This window comes from Psammomys obesus, unplaced genomic scaffold (assembly GCF_907164565.1).
Source record: "Psammomys obesus unplaced genomic scaffold, mPsaObe1.curated_primary_1811, whole genome shotgun sequence".
Taxonomy (NCBI): domain Eukaryota; kingdom Metazoa; phylum Chordata; class Mammalia; order Rodentia; family Muridae; genus Psammomys; species Psammomys obesus.
This window is the reverse complement of record NW_026585894.1, coordinates 22,311,096-22,333,061: the sequence shown is the minus strand read 5'-3', so window position 1 is coordinate 22,333,061 and position 21,966 is coordinate 22,311,096. Positions and strand designations below refer to the sequence as shown.

At 41.8% G+C, this 21,966-nt stretch overlaps 2 protein-coding genes across 7 annotated transcripts in view; both read left to right on the top strand.

Annotated features, from left to right (window-relative positions):
- Window positions 1-21,966, top strand: part of Sytl5 (synaptotagmin like 5) — a 356,529-nt gene that overhangs the window by 171,335 nt on the left and 163,228 nt on the right. The window lies entirely within an intron of this gene.
- On the top strand, window positions 200-523 carry LOC129670959 (histone H2A-Bbd type 1). The gene has a single exon (XM_055599563.1). The coding sequence runs from the start codon at window positions 200-202 to the stop codon at window positions 521-523; it is 324 nt and encodes a 107-aa protein (XP_055455538.1).

The window sequence follows — 21,966 nt, the reverse complement described above, 5'->3', positions numbered from 1 at the left end:
CCGTTTCCTAACACGGACACTTCTAGACTGAGGGTGGATCAGAGCTCAGTGGGCAAAACTCATGACGTCACAAAGACTGTTGTCACAAAGGCCTTTTCTGACCGTCCGCAGCAGATAGGGCACTTGGAGGCTATAAAAGCTGAAGTCTTGAGAAACCCAGGTCAGAAGAGAGACACCTCAGCCCAAGAAATAAAGCACAATGGAAGAGAAAAAACTAAAGGGGCACGTATCCCGCTCTGCAAGGGCCAACTTGCGGTTTCCAGTGAGCCGCGTGGAGCGCTGTCTGCGAGAAGGAAACTACTCTCGACGCCTGAGCTCTTCCGCTCCAGTGTTCCTCACTGGGGTTTTGGAATGTTTGACTTCCAGTATCCTCGAGTTGGCCGGAAAGGAGGCCCACAACCAGGGCAAGAAAAACATCGTTCCAGAGCATGTAATCCAGGCAATAAAGAACAATGAAGAACTCCTTCAATTTTTCAGAGACAACAAAATTGAGATCGAGACACCAGAATCTCCTGGAGAGTGATGATACCTGAATCTCAGCGGTGGGAGGTCAATCCTTAAGCCTCCAGTCAGCTCCAGTGTCCTTGTTGCTGGGGAGCTAGCCAATTAGACATTTCATTAAAGTGTCTAAACAATTACTTGTCTTTTTGATTCATTTCAGTCGGTCATTTTGAGCTAGAGGAACGTGATCTTGAAACACCCAGGAGTATGGATGGGATGTGGGATGGGAAAGGGTAGGGGTGAGGTGGGGCTTGGCACCGAAACTGTGCTCAGCATAGGACTGATTTCTGGGAGGAAGTTTCTAATGGGGGTGATGTGAGCAGGGGCCTTGGTAGGAAGAGGTGGCTGAGGGAGAGGACAGAGTCTGTGTTGCAGCTCCGAAGAGAAAGGCTTCCCCTGTAGAAGTTTAACTGCTGCTGTCGAACCAAGTGTAACAGTTCTGCTCTCATAGGGAATGGCTTCTTCAGTGAAAGTGTTACAGCTCTGCTCTGGCTGGGGGAGGGACTCCTTCAGTGAAAGCGTAACATTTCTGCTCCCCCAGGTAAATGTTACAGATATGTTCCTGCAAAAGTGTTACTGCTCTTTTCTTCATGAGATGAGATATTCATTTTTTCCCTCCCCTTAGTCATCCATATTCCTAAATGTGGGGTTTAAAGATTCAGGCCAGGAACTTAGGCCATTTCCCTTCCCCTTTCCTCTTAAAGCTTCCCAGACCCACGTTGCCAGGTTTCCTGAGTATGGAGCTTGCAGATTGTGGGCCTTTTGGTGCCCCGCATTTGAGATAACAAATTTAAATAACATCTATTTCTGAGATACCAGTCCTACACAGCCAGTCTTTGCACAGAAGGGATATTTGGGAAATGGTTTTTTATTGTAGAACACTAAAGATAGTCATATAAAACAGAACTAAAAAAACTCAGAATGTTTATGGAAAATAATTTGAAAGAGGAAACTGATTTGTCTTAAAACTTTTCACGGTTGACTCTGAGTCCATTACTTAATGCATATGATTTTAAAAGGAGTTGGAAAGACTTTAGAATCCCATTTTTATATTGAACTCAATGGGAGAATACTGAGCTCAGTGGGAGATGGATTTACTCTGTAAAACACACCAGATTTTGCTACAGCTTCAGTCTGGTTTAAAAAACAAAACAAAACACTTCAGATGTATCCATTTTCGGTGTTGGTAAACATTAGCAAAACATGGTTTTAAAACCATGGATATTTATATGCATATAGTTTCAAATGCCATCTCAAGATGCTGTATAATATGGTTATCAGTCAGTTTCTTGAGGACTCTTGCTCTCCATGAACAGAAATTAGTGGCAGAAAAGGAGAAGACCTGCAGTCTGTGGAAGTCTCTCTTCCCTTTGTCTGACAGCAGTACACATGGCCACACATTGTGGTGGAATCAGTAGCAGTTGGTACCCTCCAGTGTTAGATTATACACATAGGTTCTATGTATAAGGGCCCTTATCCACAGACTATTGATAGTGTGAAAGCTCTCAGCCTGGGCTCTGTGACTCTTGACCCTGAAGTTGTAACAGTTCTGTAGAACTCTTTCAGTGAAAAAGACACGGTTTTTCTTTCAGTTCCGGTTCCTAACAGCTTTTTTTTTGTTCCTTTAGACTCAGCTCTTTGCCCTCTCTTGTCTTCCTGCTTTCACCTCCATTCTTCTTCCAGCTCTGGATGCTTACACTTTGTAGACACTTAAGTGTTTCGAAGCTTCTTTATCTGTCAGTTGCATTTACTACCTGGTGACTAACTGCTAGGGTGTTGATGTATCTTCAGTTTTGCTTTTGCTATGCTTGTTGTCGTTTTCTGTTTCTGCTGCTCCATTCCTTTGTTACCAGCACAGCTCACACTACCGAAAGTCAACAACAACAACAAAAATCATTTGATGGCAGAGTAACAGAACAGACAGTTAACAAAACAAGAAAAACAAATAGCCAATAAATATTTGAAAAATATCCAACAACCTTAGGTACCAGGCAAATGGAAACTAATTGAGATTTCATCTCAGCATAGTCAGAATGCCTAAGATTAAGAAATTGGGTAAAAGCTGGGCATGGTGTCTGAGGTCTTTAATCCCAGCACTTAAGGAGGCAGAGGCAAGCAGATCTCTGTTGAGTTCAAGGCCAGCCTGGTCTACAAAAGTGAATCCAGGATAGCCAAGGCTACACAGAGAAACCCGGTCTTGAAAAACCAAACCAAACAAAACAAAACAACAAACAAACAAATGACAAAAGAAAAGAAAATGGTAAAGAAAATATGTTGTATGTATACACTAAGAGCTTTTATTCAGCCATGAAGAATGAATCTTGTGTACTTTTCAGGAGAGTGGATTGTGCTGGATACCAGCATGGTAATTAAGATATGCCAGAGCAAATTTCAAGTACTGTGTTATTATTTTATTTCTGTTACTGTGGAAACACCTCAACAAAAAGCTCAGGAGAGGAACAGGTTTATTGAACTTACAGTTCCAAGTTATAGTGAATTGTTGCAGGGAAGTAATATCAGTCAGAAGCAGAGAAAGAAGAAACCTATGAGTGCTTGCTTGCTTGCTCTCGAGTAATTTACCTTACTCAGTTTATAGCCTGCCTTAGGGATTAGTGATGAGTCAATAATCAGGACAACTCCCCCCATGGTTGTGCCCACAGGTTAACCTGATTTAGATAATTCTTCAATACGACTATGTCTAGATGTCTCTTGGCTACATCAAATTGGCAGTTAAAGCTAACCAGACCATTCTACTCCTATTAACTTGACACAGCAGTACTATGGTAAGCCATAGTTTATAACTATTATCCCCAAAGTCTGCTGCTATTTAATAATGTAAAATATGATCCAAAGTTAAAGCTCTCATTAGTTTTTTTCATGCATTTTTTTATTAATTACACTTTATTCATTTTGTATCCACCCATAAGCCCCTCCCTCCTCCCCTCCCGATACCACCCTCTCTCCCCTTTCTGCATGCATGCCACTCCCCAAGTCCACTGATAGGGGAGGTTCTCCTCTCCTTTCTGATCTTAGTCTATCAGTTCTCATCAAAAGTGGCTGTATTGTCCTCTACTGTGGCCTGGTAAGGCTGCTCCCCCCTCAGGGGGAGGTGATCAACGAGCAGGCCAAACAGATTATGTCAGAGGCAGTCCCTCTTCTCATTACTATGTAACCCACTTGGACACTGAACTGCCATGGGCTACATCTGTGCAGGGGTTCTAGGTTATCTCCACGAATAGTCCTTGGTAGGAGTATGAGTCTCTGGGAAGTTCCCTGTGTTCAAATTATCTTGTTCTGTTACTCTGCTTGTGGAGTTCCCATCCCCTCCAGCTCTTACTATTTCCCACTTCTTACATAAAATTCCATTCACTCTGCCCATCAGTTGACCATCAGGCTCAGCATCTGCTTTGACAGTCTATACTGCAGAGGCTTTCAGAGGCCCTCTGGGGCAGGTTCCAAGGTTGTTTCCTGTTTTCTTCTGGCTTTCAGAAGGCCTCTGTAACAAGTTCCGAGGTTGTTTCCTATTTTCTTTTTCTTCTGATGTCCATCCTCTTTGCCTTGCAGGATGGGGACTGAACATTTTAGTTAAGGTCCTCTCTTTTGCTTAGTTTGTTTAGATGTACAGATTTTAGTGGGTTTATTCTATGTTGTATGTTTATATGAGTGAGTATGTACCATGCGTGTCTTTTTGCTTCTGGGACAACTCACTTAGGATGATCCTTTCCAGGTCCCACCATTTACCTGCAAATTTCATGATTTCCTTATTTTTCATTGCTGAGTAATACTCTATTGTATAGATGTACCACAGTTTCTGCATCCATTCTTCAGTTGAGGGGCATCTGGGCTGTTTCCAGCTTCTGGCTATTACAAATAAAGCTGCTACAAACACGGTTGAGCAAATGTCCTTTTTGTGTACTTGAGCCTTTTTTGGGTATATGCCTAGGAGTGGTATGGCTGGATCTTGAGGAAGCGCTATTCCTAGTTGTCTGAGAAAGCGCCAGATTGATTTCCAGAGTGGTTGTACCAGTTTACATTTCCACCAGCAGTGGAGAAGGGTTCCCCTTTCTCCACAACCTCTCCAGCATGTGTTGTCCCTTGAGTTTTTCATCTTGGCCATTCTGATGGGTGTAAGGTGAAATCTCAGGGTCGTTTTGATTTGCATTTCCCTAATGGTTAATGAGGTTGAGCATTTCTTTAAGTGCTTCTCTGCCATTCGATATTCCTCTACAGAGAATTCTCTGTTTAGCTCTGTTCACCATATTTTAAGTGGATTCCTTGGTTTGCTGCTTTTCAGCTTCTTTAGTTCTTTATATATACTGGATATGAGTCCTCTGTCAGATAAAGGGTTGGTGATGATTCTTTCCCAATCTGTAGGCAGTCGCTTTGTTTTGATGATGGTGTCCTTTGCTTTACAGAAGCTTTTCAATTTCATGAGGTCCCATTTATTGATTGTTGCTCTTAGAGCCTGTGCTGTTGGTGTTCTGTTCAGGAAGTTGTCTCCTATAACAATGAGTTATAGGGTGTTCCCCACTTTTTTTTTCTAGCCAATTTAAGGTGTCTGGTTTTATGTTGAGGTCCTGGACTTCAGTTTTGTGCAGGGTGGTAAGTATGAATCTATTTTCATTTTTCTACATGTAGACATCCAGTTGGACCAGCACCATTTGTTGAAGATACTATCTTTTTTCCATTGTATGGTTTTGGCATCTTTGTAAAAAATCAGGTGTCTATAAGTGTGTGGGTTTTTTTCTGGGCCTTCTGTTCGATTCCATTGATCCACCATTCTGTTTCTATGCCAGTACCATGCAGTTTTTATAACTGTTGCTCTATAGTACAGCTTGAGATCAGGGATGGAGATACCTCCAGAAGATCTTTTATTGTAGAGGATTGTTTTAGCAATTGTAGCTTTCTTGTTATTCCATACGAAGTTGAGAATTTTTCTTTCCAGGTCTGTAAAGAATTGTGTTGGCAATTTGATGGGAATTGCATTAAATCTGTAGATTGCTTTTGGTAAGATGGACATTTTTACTATGTTAATCGTGCCAAGCCATAAGCATGGGAGATCTTTCCATCTTCTCATATCTTCCTCTAATTCTTTCTTCAGAGACTTGAAATTTTTTTCATACAAGCCTTTGACTTGCTTGTTTAGGGTTACAGCAAGGTACTTTATGTCATTTGTGGCTATTGTGAATGGTGTTGTTTCTCTAATTTCTTTCTCAGCCCTTTGTCTTTTGTATACAGGAGTGCTACTGATTTTTTGAGTTAATTTTGTATCCGGCCACTTTGGTGAAGGTGTTTATCAGCTGTAGGAGTTCCCTGGTAGAGTTTTTGGGGTCACTCATATATACTATCATATCATCTGCAAATAGTGATAATTTGACTTCTTCCTTTCCCATCTGTATCCCCTTGATCTCCTTCAACTGTCTTATTGCTCTAGCAAGGACTTCCAGCACTATGTTGAAGAGATATGGAGAGAGTGGGCAGCCTCGTCTTGTCCCTGATTTCAGTGGGATTGCTTTAAGTTTCTCTCTGTTCAGTTTGATGTTGGCTATAGGCTTGCTTTATATCGCCTTTACTATGTTTAGATATGTGCCTTGTATCCCTGATCTCTCCAGTACTTTAAACATGAATGGATGTTGGATTTTTTCAAATGTTTTTCAGCATCTAGGGAGATTATCATGTGGTTTTTTTCTTTCAGTTTGTTAATATGGTGGATCACATTGATGGATTTCCATATATTGAACCACCCCTGCATACCTGGGATGAAGCCTACTTGGTCATAGTGGATAATATCTTTGATATGTTCTTGTATTCAGTTTGCAAGTATTTTGTTAAGTATTTTTGCATCAATGTTCATAAGGGAGATTGGCCTGAAATTCTCTTTCTTTGTTGAGTCTTTGTGAGGTTTATGTACCAAGGTGACTGTGGCTTCATAGAATGAGTTTGGTAATGTTCCTTCTGTTTCTATTTTGTGGAATAGTTTGAAGAGAATTGGTGTTAGCTCTTCTTCTAAGGTCTGGTAGAATTCTGCGCTGAGGCCATCTGGTCCTGGGCTTTTTTTTGGATGGGAGACTTTTGATGACCGCTTCTATTTCTTTGGGGGATATAGGACTATGTAGTTGGTTTATCTGGTCCTGATTCAGCTTTGGTAAGTCAAATCGATCAAGAAAGTTGTCCATTTCATTTAGATTTTCAAATTTTGTGGCATATAGACTTTTGAAGTAAGTCCTAATGATTGGATTTCCTCAGTGTCTGTAGTTATGTCCCCCTTTCCATTTCTGATTTTGTTGATTTGGGTGGTGTCTCTCTGCCTTTTAGTTAGCTTGGCTAAGGATTCATCGATCTTGTTGATTTTCTCAAAGAATCAGCTCTTGGTTTCATTGATTCTTTGAATTGTTTTATTTGTTTCTAATTGATTGATTTTAGCCCTGAGTTTGATTACTTCCAGTCGTCTACTCCTTTTTGGTATGTCTGCTTCTTCTTTTTCTAGGGTTTTTAAGTGGGCCATTAAGTTGCTTGAATGAGCGGTCTCGAATTTCTTCTTGAAGGCACTTAGTGCTATGAACTTTCCTCTTAGCACTGCTTTCATTGTGTCCCACAGGTTTGGGTATGTTGTGTCTTCATTTTCATTGAGTTCTAGGAAGACTTTAATTTCTTTCTTTATTTCTTCCCTGACCCAGCTGTCATTTAGTAACAAGTTGTTCAGTTTCCATGTGTGTGTAGGCTTTTTGCTATTTCTATTGTTGTTGAAGTCCAGCTTTATTCCATGGTGATCAGACAAGATACAAGGGATTATTTCAGTCTTCTTGTGTCTGTTGAGGCTTGCTTTTTGACCAACTATATGGTCTATTTTGGAGAAGGTTCCATGAGGTGCTGAGAAGAAGGTAAATTCTTTTGTGTTTGGGTGTAAAGTTCTGTAAATGTCTGTGAGGTCCATTTGATTCATGACCTCTGTCAGAGATATTGTTTCTTTGTTTAATTTCTGTTTTCTTGACCTGTCCTGTGTTGAGAGTGGGGTGTTGAATTTTATCAATATTTCTTCTACAAATATGGGTGCTCTTGTATTTGGGGCATAGATGTTCAGGATTGTGATGTTTTCCTGGTGGAATTTTCCCTTGATGAGTATGAAGTGTCCTTCCCCATCTCTTTTTATTAATTTTGGTTGAAAGTCTATTTTATCAGATATTAGAATGGCTACTCCTGCTTGTTTCTTGGGTCCATTAGCTTGGAAATTCATCTTCCAGCCTTTTACCCTCAGGTAATGTCTATCTTTGTGCCTTAGGTGTGTTTCTTGTATGCAACAGATTGCTGGGTTTTGTTTACGTATCCATTCTGTTAATCTGTGTCTTTTTACTGGAGAGTTGAGTCTATTGATGTTGAGAGAGATTAATGACCAGTGGCTGTTAGATCCTTTGATTTTGATGTTGGCTGTGTTCATAAGGTTGTGTGCTTGGTTGCTTTTTGTTTTACTGTAGTAAGGTTAATTATTTCCTGTGTTTTCTTGACAGAAGCTAATTTTCTTGGGTTGTATTTTCCCTTCTAGTGTCTTCTGTAATGCTGGATTTGTTTGTAGGTATTGTTGAAATTTGTTTTTGTCATTGAATATCTTGTTTTCTCTGTCTATGAGGACTGAGAGTTTTGCAGGGTATAGTAGCCTGGGTTGACATCTGTGTTCTCTTAGGGTCTGCATGATATCTGTCCAGGCCCTTCTGGCTTTCATAGTTTCTGTTGAAAAGTCAGGTGTGATTCTAATGGGTTTGCCATTATATGTTACTTGGCCTTTTTCCCTTGCAGCTTTTAGTATTTTTTCTTTGTTCTGTATACTTACTGTTTTCATTATTATGTGGCGGGCGGATTTTCTTTTCTGATCAAATTTGTTGGGTGTTTTGTAGGCCTCATGTTTCCTTATTGGCTTCTCCTTTAACTTGGGGAAATTTTCTTCAGTGATTTTGTTGAAAATATTTTCTGGGCCTTGGAGAAGGGAGTCTTCTTTTTCCTCTATACCTATTATTCTTAAGTTTTGTCTTTTCATATTGTCTTGGATTTCTTGGACGGTCTGTGTCAGGAATTGTTTGGATTTAAAATTTTCTTTGACAGATACATCAATTTCTTCCATAGTATCTTCTAAACGTGAGATTCTTTCTTCCATTTCTTGTAGTCTGTTGGTTATGCTTACCTCTGTAGTTCCTGTTTTCTTCCCTAAATTCTTCCTCTCCATTATTTCCTCCATTTGTGTTTTCTTTAATTTTTCCAGTTCTATCTTCAGGTCTTGAGTTGTTTTGTTTACTTCCTTCACCTGTCTGATTGTATTTTCCTCTTTTTTTTTTTTAGTTCCTTCAACTTGGTTCCTTTTATTTCTTTCAGTGATTTAATTATTTCTTCTCTGAAGGCTGCAAGCTGTTTGCCTGCATCTTCCCATATTTCTTCTTGGATGGCCATAATCTGCTTGTCTTTAACTTCATTCATTTCTTTACTGATATCCATGATCTGTTTGGTTTTATCTTCCTCTAATTCTTTACGTGTTTTATTTGTTTCCTCTATTATCCTCTTCATCAGCATAGATGTAAGGTCATCTTCTTGATTTTCTATTGTGCTGCGTTGTCCAGGGCTGTTTGCCCCTGGATGGCTGGGTTCTGGAGATGCCATATTGCTCTGTCTTTTGTTGGTTGAGCTTTTACACTGACCTCTACCCATTGGGCTGATTTAGGTGTTGGCTGTTAGTTTCTGTGCTTCCTGGAGTCCTGAGGTAGGGAGAATCCCCTTGGCCAGAAGATGATTTTTCCTGAAGGAGTCCTTCTCTGCTTTTTTGTTATGGTCACTGTATGGCCAATGTTTCTCAGGAATTGCCACTGCTCACCTCAGGTGTATAGCCCTGAGTCGTAGCTGTGGTCTTTGTTAGGCAAAGGGGGATCACCTCTTATCCATAGAAGTTCTCAAGACAGCTGGCCCCCTGCTGGTTTTCCCGTTATAAATTTAGTGTGCTGCTGCTCACTAAATTTCCAGATACAGTCCTCTTGAAGATCCTGCTGATTCCTTAGCTGTGGGGTTTTCTCCCAACAGGGAAACTCAGTTTGTTATCCTGGGGCACACAGTTCTGTCCGGGATAGTGAGAGGTATGCCCAGCAAGTCTCTGGGCCAGAGGCTGAGTGCTCCACTCTGGGCCTGGAGAATGTGCACCTAGGTTGACTTGGTGCCTGGGGGCACTGCTCTGGTCTGGAAGCTGGGTGCCTCACTCTGGACCAGAAGCTGTGTGTCCCTGTCTGGGATGGCAGCTGCAGGCACTGCTCTGGTCCAAACGCTGTGGGTGCAGCCCTCTTGAAGGATCAGGGATTCCCACCGTTTTGTCAGTCTAGCTAGGGATAACTGGTTGATCCTTGGCACAGTATCTGAGGGCTGCTGTAATGGCTCTCTGGCTTTTGTAGGCCTGAGGATGCATCTGTGTGTCCCAGTGCCCTAGGGGAACTCAATAATGGCGGCTGAGCACAGTGCTCCTGCCAGCATTAGAGCCTAGAGTCTGCGTGAATCCAGGAAGTCTTTTGGTGCTGGGTGTCCTGAGCGTTAGACCTGATGATCCCCTCCGCTGCGGGTTTCCTCCTGCCAGAGACACCCAATCTTTGCTTTGGGGACCACTGTTCTGTCTGGGGTGGCAAGTAGAACCCACAGGCACAGATGCCCGCTTGTGGCTCCGCCTTTCTGGCCTTTGGGAGCCTTGGCAGCTGCCTAAACTGGGTTATTTTTCCCAAGACGTTTTTGGGGTGGGGGTGTCGGCTGAGTGCTCTGAGATCAGACCAGCCGTTTCCCTCCCTGTGGGTTTGCACCTGACAATGAAATGCAGTCTCTGGTGCCCTGGTGCCCACAGTTCTATCTGAGGCGGTGAATCAGGTGAGCAGGCAGGCTTTGTGCAGGCGCCTGGGTCCCCGTCTCTGGCTCCCGGGCTGGCTCCTGGGGCGCCTGCGGAACCTGTGTCTTTTCCAGGGGAAGTCTGGGTGACCTGCAGTCGGTCCCAATCGTTTCCTGCTCCGTGGGGTTATCGCTCTACTGAAAAATCCAGTCTGTGGTGTTGTGGGCCCACAGTTCAGTCTGGGACAGTGACCAGATCACGCTGGCGTGTAGCTCTGGGCTGGCAACCAAGCGCCTGGCGGAACCAGGATCTCTTCCGAGGTTTAGCCTGGTGAGTTAAAGCTGATTGAATCCCCCACTGTGCGGTATCCTCTTACCTGAGAAACACAATCACTTGTGTTTTATGGCCACGAGTTCTGATTGCTGATCACTGTGCCAATCCTGTTGTGCTGCTCCTCAGAATGAGAGTCCTCCTGGTGCTGCCCTCTTGCCCCGCCCTCAGATTTTTTTTTAATCCCAACATTTAACAATGCCCAAAATCTTTTTGTAAAGGTCTCAACTCACTTTAGAAATCAAAAGTCATTAATATGCTGAAACATCATTATTCCAAAGGGGAAGAACTGGAGTATGCAACAATTACACTTAAGCAAAATAAAAATCTATGAGTATTCATCAAACCCTCTAACTCATTGTCTGCAATCTGAGGCTTGTAGTGTCACTTCTCCAACTTTGTTGCTAATTGCACATATAGCTTGTCTTTGTAGGCCAGCTCCACTGTACAACTTCAGCTCTCCTTTCAGACATCACGCAGTTCTAGCACCTTCAGTATCCTGGTATCTCCATTCCAATGGGGGGGGGGATCACCTTTGCCTTCTCTGGAATTCTCTGCAGGTACTCTGACCCCACCTCAGTTGCCATCCACGATTCCCATAATCTTTCATTCCAACCAAATGAGTACCATGTGGACAACCCTTCCATTGTCAAGTCAGGTTTGATATGTAGACTAGTCCCTTGAACCATAACCCTATTACCTTCTGTGTGCTGATCTTGAGGAAACAGTTTCATGTTGTCTCAGTGAAGTATGAGAGGCTTCACTTCAGTGGTGCTGGTCTCTTTGAGAAGTTCAACTTGCTTTCAGTCTCAGCAGGATCAACACACACAAATTCTTAGTCACTATCGCACATTAATACACTCTAGACAAGTTGACAGCAAGGTCCTTGTTCTCTCTGAAACATGATCTAAGCCTCTTAACTCGGCATTTTCATTTTTTAAGCTCCCAAAGGAATGACCTTTTAAATGCTGAATATCAACAGCTTTTATGAACTAAATGCTTCCAAATGCTTCCACATTCTGCATATAAAACAGTCTAAGCATAAAAGCCACATTGTCAGCTCTGGTTTTGAGCCATCATACTAGCTCACTACCAATTTCTGCTACTGTAATAAAATACTCTGAACAAAGAGAGAGAGAGAGAGACAGAGAGAGACTGAAAGTTTTTATTTGAGTCATATGTCTAGATTTTATTTAATGAAAGTCAGGCGAGGATTCAAGCAGCTAGTTATATTATAGTCACAGTCAAAAGCAGAGGAAAAAATGCACCTATATTGCCTGCTTAATTCTTTCTCTAATCTATCCTTTTCCTGTCTTATATCATTCAGCATTCCTTCACTAGAGAATGGTGCTACCCACAGTGACCTGAGTTTTTCACATCAATTAAGAATCAAAGCCTGGCCCAGTGGCACACTTTTGTTATCCCAGAACTCAGGGAAGCAGAGGTAGGTGGATCTCTGTGAATTCATGGCCAACCTGGTCTACAAAGCAAGTGCAGGACAGCCAAGGCTACACAAAGAAACCCTGTCTCAAAACAAAAACAACCAACAACAACAAAAACAAAAAAAAAAAAGAAAAATAATCAAGCCATTCCTTCATAGACATGACCATACACCAGCCTGATTTAGACAGTTTCTTGGGTGATTCCAAGTTGTGGCAATCTGAACCAAAACACACTAGAACAAAAAGGATTTATGTTTGCCCTTGGTAGCTCACAGTTAGAATCCCAGCAGTTGGGAAGGTGAATAGGAAGATTGGCATGAGTTCAAGATCAGCATGGATTACATAGTGAGTTCTAGGCCTGTTTGGGCTACAGTGTGAGACTATCTGAACATACAAAACAAAATGTGTTTGTGTGTGTGCATGTCACGTATTTGCTTGCATGTGGAATCTAAATTATAGTATATATATATATATATATAATATACATACATACATATATAATATACACATATATATACATATACCATATATGTGTGTGTGTGTGTGTGTGTGTGTGTGTGTGTGTATGTGTGTGTGAAAGTAGAAAGAACGTCCATGGGGGAAGTCCAAGGAGAAGAAGAGATCTAAAGCAATGTGGGAGAAAGAAGGAAAAAAAAATACAGTAATGGAGTTGGGGAGACAATGTATTCATTGTAGTTTCTGGTAGTAAGAGATGTGGTACAAACTGTTTACAACAGTCCTGGCTGAGGTTATGCCTTCAAGAGCCAAAAAATGAACTTCAACTGTCTTGTAGTTTCCTTGTTATCTACAGAGTGCTCTAGATATCTGGTGGTCACATTAGAGGAATCCCAATGGCTATTGGACTGAAAGTGTCTTTGCTCAGGTCAGCTAGGGAACCAAGAAAGAGTCTACTAGTTTGAGAGTCGGTTTGCCCTATTCTCAGTCATTGCTCAGTTACAGGAACATGAATCTAAAAAAAAAAGTGTTTATAGCAGAAGCTTAAAAAACTCATAATGGGAGCCAAGATGGTGGCACCAGGAGAACACCATGTCTGAGAAGCAGGACAACACACTCCGAGCAGCGACCAGGAGACTGAACTCTGGGCCCTAAAAGAACAGCGATCGATCGTGTTTCCCAGGTGAGGGGAGGCTCCCACGGCGTGGGAATCGGTCGGGTCCACTCTCGGCTGCCCAGCCAGAACCCGGAAGAGAACCCGGCTAATGCGGGTTTTGGGTCTCCGGGCTGGTGCTGCAAGCCTGCTTGTCCCGATCAGTTTCCCAAGCTGATTGGTGGGCACATGGGTGCCTGAGGCTGGGAGTCCCAGTCGCAACAAAACCCAACGGGGAAGGAAAGTTGCCAGACTGGTCACCGATCACCCAGTCTTTCCCTGGAAGGTCTCTCCGACCTCGGCGGGTACCTGCCGCCATCACAATTGAGCTCCTGCCGCGCACAGATCTCAGCTGCGCGCCCAGCTCAAAATCCCTACTCCCTCTTCGGAGGAGGCAGGAGGCATCCAGCAGAATCTGCCACAGACCACATTGTCTGTACCCCAACCCAAGATCGGGGCTGAGAAAACCCAATCCTTTCGGGCACTCCCCCAAACGCCGCCATAACCCTGCCGCAGTGGAGTGGAAGGATAAAGAAGCGCACAGCTGCTTCACAGTGCTGGAACTCCAGTGCTACCTGCCGCTACTAGAAAACAAACTATAGCTCAGGATCTGGGACTGTGGTCATTCTACACGTCCTGAGATTCTCCTGGGTCCAGCGCAATAAGGTCTAGCAGCAAGTTCTATCACCGGCGCCCCCCCTCCCCCCCCCCCCCCCCGCAGAGAAATGCTGCCAGCTCAGGATCGGACTGAGAAGCCCCAACCCCTGCTGGCACTCCCCTGAGAGCACCTCCATAAGCTTGACCTAGCAGAGGAGAAGGTCAGAGGGGAAGGACAGAGAGGCAGCCTGCCAAGGACACAGCACCCTCTCTCCAGCGGCCCCTAGCAGAGAAACCCAAGCTCTGAATCTGAAGTCACTCAACCCTACCCGGTACTCTCTTGGGATCAGCAAACATAGATTCTACCGCTAGGCTGCTTCTGGCAGAGAGATCTGGGCCCGGGATCTGGGATTGAGTACACTCACCCTAACTCTTTCCCGCGCCACCCAGGGACCAGTCAACATAACCCCTCCTGGCAGAGGGAAAGGACAAAGAGGCAGCACACAGGAAAGGTGGACACCGAGTTCTGCAGCCACAATGTCACAGAGCTGACTGATAGCCTACCCTGCACTTCCGCAGCAGGACCAAAACAGAGAGTAATGAGCAAGGGGAACCTCTGTGCATTCCAACTGGTCCTGCAAGAGAGTGAGTGAGCCTTCTAGGGAAAGATTGCCCCAGACCCAGGGCCTCTCCACAGAAGCAACCAGACGAGATCCCTGGCACCCACACTCCTAGTGTGGGCATCAGAGGGATTCTTGGGATAGCGACCCCAACAGTGAAGCCTCTGCCTTGTGGGTCCACCAGGGTAATCCAGGCAAACAATCCCTGGATCTCAGTCAGAACTGCATAATAGTGGCTTGCAGGCCACTGCAATAGTCAGAGAATCTGCGCATGCACACTGCGCCTGCTAAAAGCGCACGCGAATAGCGCCAGCATCACATTCTTTACTTAGGCAAAACTGAAAACACAGTGCACACTCCCAAAGCAGTGAACCTCTCTCATCTTCCTGAAAAAACAGTCCAGAAAACATAAAGAGACGATCATAGCCCAAACTACAATCTCGAGGAACAACCAGTGAGGATTATAAATAACCAGATGGCTAGAGGCAGATGTAAGAACACTCCCAACAAAAATCAAGACACAATGACCTCACCAGCAACCCCACAAAACAATGGACACTTCAATTCACTAGATATACAAGAAAACGACCTCAAAACTATGTTTCTCCAGCTACTAGAGGCCCATAGAGATGAAATGAACAAAGCCCTCAGAGAAATAACCAAAGAAATCGAGACTAACCAAGAGGAAACAAATCGTGCTCTCAGAGAAATGACTACGAAAATTGAGGCAAACAGAGAAGAAATGCACAAAGCTCTCAAAGAAATGTCCACACAAATAAAGGCAAATAAAGAAGAAATGAACAAAGCTCTCATAGAAATACAGGCAATTATACCCAAAGAAGTAGAGGCACAATTAGTGATACATAGAGAGGAAACAGACAAAAAAATAGAAGCTATCATTGAAAAGCAGGAGTCCACATTCAAACAGATGAAGGAAATGGTGCAAGACATGAAAACAGAATTAGAATCAATAAAGAAAACACAAATAGAGAAAAACCAGGAGCTGGAGAACATAGAGAAAAGATCAGGCACTACAAAGGTAAGCATCACCAACAGAATACAAGAAATGGAAGAAAGAATCTCAGGAGCCGAAGACACACTTGCAGAAATTGACACGTCTCTCAAAGAAAAAATAAAATCAGAAAAGTTCCAAACACAAAACATCCAAGAAATCAAGGACACCATGAAAAGACAAAACCTAAGAATAATAGGAGTAGAAGAAAAAGAAGACATCAGGCTCAAAGGTCCGGAAAATATTTTCAAGAAAATTATAGAAGAAAACTTTCCCAACTTAAAGAAGGAGATGGCCATAAACATACAAGAGGCCTACAGAACACCAAGTAGACTAGACCAGAAAAGAAATTCTTCACGTCACATCATAGTCAAAACACTGAACCTACAGAACAAAGAAAAAATTCTAAAAGCAGCAAGGGAAAAAGGCCAAGTAACATAGGAAGATAGACCTATCAGAATCACACCAGATTTCTCAACAGAAACTATGAAAGCCAGAAGGGCCTGGACAGAAATCATACAGGACTTAAGGGACCACAGATTCCAACCCAGACTACTATACCCAGCAAAACTTTCAATCAACATAGACGAAGAATTCAAGATATTCCAAGACAAAACCAAATTTAAACAATATCTACATAGAAACCCAGCTCTACAGAAGTTACTAGAAGGGAAACTCCAAACCAAAGAAAACAACTACATCGAAGGAAACAGAGGAAATAGATAATTACACAACAAAAAAAACAAAAGAAGACAAGCAATGAAACTCAGTGACACCACCAACACCACATCTAAAATAAGTAACAATTGTTGGTCACTAGTTTCTATCAACATCAACGGACTCAACTCCCCAATTAAAAGACACAAACTAACAGAATGATTGCGGAAACAGGATCCATCATTCTGTTGCATCCAAGAAACACACCTATGCAACAAAGATAAACACTACCTCAGAGTAAAGGGCTGGAAAACTGTCTTTCAAGCAAATGGTTCCAGAAAACAAGCAGGAGTAGCCATCCTAATATCTAATATAATAGACTTTCAACCCAAGTTAATCAAAAAAGATAAGGAGGGCCACTATATTCTCATCAAAGGAAAAATCCAACAAGAGGACATCACAATTTTGAATATCTATGCCCCAAATACAAGAGCACCTACATTCGTAAATGAAACAATATTAAAGCTTAAATCACACATTGATCCTAAAACCCTAATAGTGGGAGACTTCAACACTCCACTCTCACCAAGGGACAGATCAACTAAACAGAAAACAAATAGGGAAATAAAAACACTTACAGAGACCCTAAATCAAATGGACCTAATAGACGTCTACAGATCTTTTCATCCAAACTCAAAAGAGTATACCTTCTTTTCAGCACCGAATGGAATGTTCTCCAAAATAGACCATATAGTTGGTCATAAAGAAAGCCTCAACAGATACAAAAAGATTGAAATAATCCCTTGTATTCTATCTGACCACCATGGAATTAAGCTGGACCTCAACAACAACAGAAATAACAAACTGCCTACATGTACATGGAAACTGAACAACCTGTTACTCAACGACAGCTGGGTTAAGGAAAAAATAAAGAAAGAAATTAAAGACTTCCTAGAATTCAATGAAAATGAAGGCACAACATACCCAAATTTATGGGACACACTGAAAGCAGTGCTCAGAGGAAAATTTATAGCACTAAGTGCCTGCAAGAAGAAATTCGTAACAGCACATACAAACAAGTTAATGGCCCAACTGAAAACCCTAGGAAAAAAAGAAGCAGATACACCCAAGAGGAGCAGAAGGCTGGAAATAATCAAACTCAGGGCTGAAATCAATCAATTAGAAACAAATAAAACTATTCAAAGAATCAATGAAACAAAAAGCTGGTTCTTTGAGAAAATCAACAAGATAGACAAACCCTTAGTCAAACTAACTAAAAAGCAGAGAGAATCTATCCAAATCAACAAAATCAGAGATGAAAAGGGTGACATAACTACAGACACAGAAGAAATTCAAACAATCATTAGGTCATACTACAAAAGCCTATATGCTACAAAATTTGAAAATCTAAATGAAATGGACAATTTTCTTGATAGATTCCATCTTCCAACATTAAGTCAAGATCAGGTAGAAAGACTGAACAGCCCTATATCCCCCAAGGAAATTGAAGCAGTCATTCACAGTCTCCCCTCCAAAAAAAGCCCTGGGCTAGATGGTTTCAGCGCGGAATTCTACAAGACCTTCAAAGAAGTGCTCACACCAATTCTCCTCAAACTATTCCACAAAATAGAAACAGAAGGTACATTACCAAACTCATTCTATGAAGGAACAGTCACCCTGATACCTAAGCCACACAAAGACCCAACAAAAAAAGAGAACTTCAGACCTATCTCTCTTATGAACATTGACGCAAAAATACTCAATAAAATACTTGCAAACCGAATCCAAGAACACATCAAAGATATCATCCACCACGACCAAGTAGGCTTCATCCCAGGCATGCAAGGATGGTTCAACATACGGAAATCCATCAATGTAATCCACCACATAAACAAACTGAAGGAGAAAAACCACATGATCATCTCCTTAGATGCTGAAAAAGCATTTGACAAAGTCCAACACCCATTCATGTTTAAAGTCTTGGAGAGATCAGGAATACAAGGCACATATCTAAACATAGTAAAAGCAATATACAGCAAGCCTATAGCCAACATCAAACTCAATGGAGAGAAACTTAAATCAATCCCACTGAAATCAGGGACAAGACAAGGCTGCCCACTCTCTCCCTACCTCTTCAACATAGTACTTGAAGTCCTAGCCAGAGCAATAAGACAACTAAAGGAGATCAAGGGGATACAGATCGGAAAGGAAGAGGTCAAAGTGTCACTTATCGCAGATGATATGATAGTATATATGAGCGACCCCAAAAATTTAACTAGAGAACTCATCCAGTTGATAAACACCTTCAGCAAAGTGGCAGGATACAAAATCAACTCAAAAAAATCAGAAGCCCTCCTGTATACCAAAGACAAAAGGGCCGAGAAAGAAATTAGGGAAACAACACCCTTCACTATAGCCACTAATCACATAAAGTACCTTGGGGTGACACTAACCAAGCAAGTGAAAGACCTGTTTGAGAAAAACTGCAAGTCTCTGAAGAAAGAAATTGAAGAAGATCTCAGAAGATGGATAGATCTCCCATGGATTGGTAGGATTAACATTGTGAAAATGGCCATCCTGCCAAAAGCAATCTACAGATTCAATGCAATTCCCATCAAAATACCAACTCAATTCTTTACAGACCTTGAAAAAAAGATTCTCAGCTTCATATGGAGAACCAAAAAACCCAGAATCTCCAAAACAATCCTGTACAACAACAGATCATCTGGAGGTATCTCCATCCCCGATCTCAAGTTGTACTACAAAGCAATAGTAATAAAATCTGCATGGTATTGGCATAAAAACAGAAAGGAGGATCAATGGAACCGCATAGAAGATCCAGAAATAAACCCACACACCTATGAATACTCGATATTTGACAAAGAAGCCAAAACCATTCAATGGAAAAAAGACAGCATCTTCAACAAATGGTGCTGGTCCAACTGGATGTCCACATGCAGAAAAATGAAAATAGATCTCTATTTATCACCCTGCACAAAACTAAAGTCTAAGTGGATCAAAGACCTCAACATAAAACCAGATACTCTAAATCTGTTAGAAGAAAAAGTGGGGAACAGCCTAGAACTCATTGGCACAGGAGACAACTTCCTGAACAGAACACCAACAGCACAGGCTCTAAGAGCAACAATCAATAAATGGGACCTCATGAAACTGAACAGCTTCTGTAAAGCAAAGGACACTGTCATCAAAACAAAACACCTGCCTACAGATTGGGAAAGAATCTTCACTAACCCTTTATCTGACAGAGGACTAATATCTAGTATATACAAAGAACTAAAGAAGCTGAAAAGCAGCAAACCAAGTAATCCAATTAAAAAATGGGGAACAGAGCTAAACAGAGAATTCTCGACAGAGGAATATCGAATGGCAGAGAAACACCTAAAGAAATGCTCATCCTCGTTAGCCATCAGGGAAATGCAAATCAAAATGACCCTGAGATATCACCTTACACCCATCAGAATGGCCAAAATGAAAAACTCAAGGGACAACACATGCTGGAGAGGTTGTCGAGAAGGGGAACCCTCCTCCACTGCTGCTGGGAATGTAAACTTGTACAACCACTCTGGAAATCAATCTGGCGCTTTCTAAGACAATTAAGAATAGTGCTTCCTCAAGACCCAGCTATACCACTGCTAGGTATATACCCAAAGTTTGCTCAAGTACACAAAAGGGATATTTGCTCAACCATGTTTATAGCAGCTTTATTTGTAATAGCCAGAACCTGGAAACAACCCAGATGTCCATCAACGGAGGAATGGATACAGAAATTGTGGTATTTTTACACAATGGAATACTACTCAGCAATCAAAAAGGAGGAAATCATGAAATTTGCAGGCAAATGGTGGGACCTAGAAAAGATCATCCTGAGTGAAATATCCCAGAAGGAGAAAGACAAACACGGTATATACTCACTTATATAGACCTATAATATATAATAAACATAATGAAATCTGTACACCTATAAAAGATAATCAAGAGAGTGGACATGGGGTAAGATGATCAATCCTCATTTAGAATGACAGATGAGATGTGCATTGAACATATGAGAGGAGTCTACTGAGCGCATTGGTAAGACTCTAACTAGCAGTGTTTTCAAAGCAAAGACTCATGACCAAACCTTTGGCAGAGTACAGGGAATCATAAGAAAGAATGGGAGTTAGTCTGATGAGGAAAGGATAGGAGCTCTACAAGGACCAAATATATCTGGGCACAGGGTCTTTTCTGAGACTGACATGCAACCAAGGACCATGTATGAATGTAACCTAGAACCTCTGCTCAGATGTAGCCTGTGGTAGCTCAGTAACCAATTGGTTTCCCATAGTGAGGGGAACAAGGACTATTTCTAACAGGAACTCAATGACTGGCTCTTTGACCTCCCCACCCCGCAAGGGAGGAGCAGTCCTGTTAGGCCACAGGGGAGAGCTTTGCAGCCAGTCCTGAAGATACCTGATAAAACAGGATCAGATGAATGGGGAGGAGGTCCCCCCTATCAGTGGACTTGGCAAGGAGCAAGGTGGAGAGGAGGGAGGGAGGGAGGGACTGGGAGGGAATGAGGGATCGGGACATGGCTGGGATACAGAGTTAATAAAATGTAACTGATAAGAAAAAAATAAAATACAAAAAAAAAACCTCATAATGGAGCCAGGCAGTGGTGATGTACACCTTTAGTTCCAGCACTCAGGAGACAGGGACAGGTTGATCTCTGAGTTCTAGGCCAGTCTGGTCTACAGAATGAGTTCCAGAACATCCTGGGCTACACAGAGAAATTCTGTTTCAAAAAACCTAGAAAAAGAACTCATAATGGATGTCATCAGTAGTTTTAACTGTGTTTTAACAGTGCTTACTGTATTCCCAGAATCATAGTACTGGTGTAGTGCCATGGTTAAGTAATGTTTCTGGTCCTGTGAGTTACCAATTTGGTGACTGAGAAAACTATTAATTTTTGTTCATTTGTAATATATATCTAATAATAGTAACAAATGCTGAATAATTTGGAGAAAATACAGGAGATGATACAAGTAAAGCACTTTAACAGTGCCTGACACAGTTATTACTTTTCCCCCTTCAAGGTCTGTATAAATAATGTTTTTCATTGGTAGAAAGAATATTAGAATTGCCTTCAAAACATTGTTGTAAGAAGGGTGTCATGTCAAGATCTTTTTAAATATTGTTTACAAGAGGAAATTGATTACCTTTCCTTTCCTTATTCTCTATAGACTTTTCCTGCTTCTTGAAATAGCTGTCTACCACAGATAAATGTTACACAGTGTTACTGGGTGTGTTTAACATGTAAATATCTTGTGGGAACAAGGGAGGCTGGTTTTTCAAGTTCCTGCTCTTAGCACTTCCTGAAGGTAAAGCCATCTAGTACCGTTTGTGTGTCTGTAAGAAAAGTGAACCTACGAAAGCCTCTAAACTTACTGAGGTAAGACTGGAGTCCTTAGACATCTCTACTGTGATCTTTACTTTCTTGCTTTCTGCATTTTGTAATTATTTAGGTGGGCAGACATTTCCTGGTTGGGAGAAAAATGATTCTACCACTTGATAATGGATCTCACCCTAAAGTAAAAACTATATGGAGAAAGGGGTATTTTGCTGTTGGATTGCTGTAAGTTTTATAGACTGGGGTAGAAACTGTAATTGTTTTCTTAATTCAAGATTCAAAGTGAAATCTTGTGATAGGGTCCACTGAAAAGCCACCCATATCTAAAACCAAGTAGGTATCCTAATGACAAAGATAAATCAAGTTCATAATACTGGTCATTTTGTCAAAGAGTTCTCATGCCTCTCTAAGATGGAGGGTCCTTTTGCACTAAATGTATTTCATGTCTTTGAAATCT

Coding starts and splice junctions, on each gene's coding strand:
- LOC129670959 (XM_055599563.1), top strand. CDS start 200: ATGGAAGAGAAAAAACTAAAGGGGCACGTATCCCGCTCTGCAAGGGCC.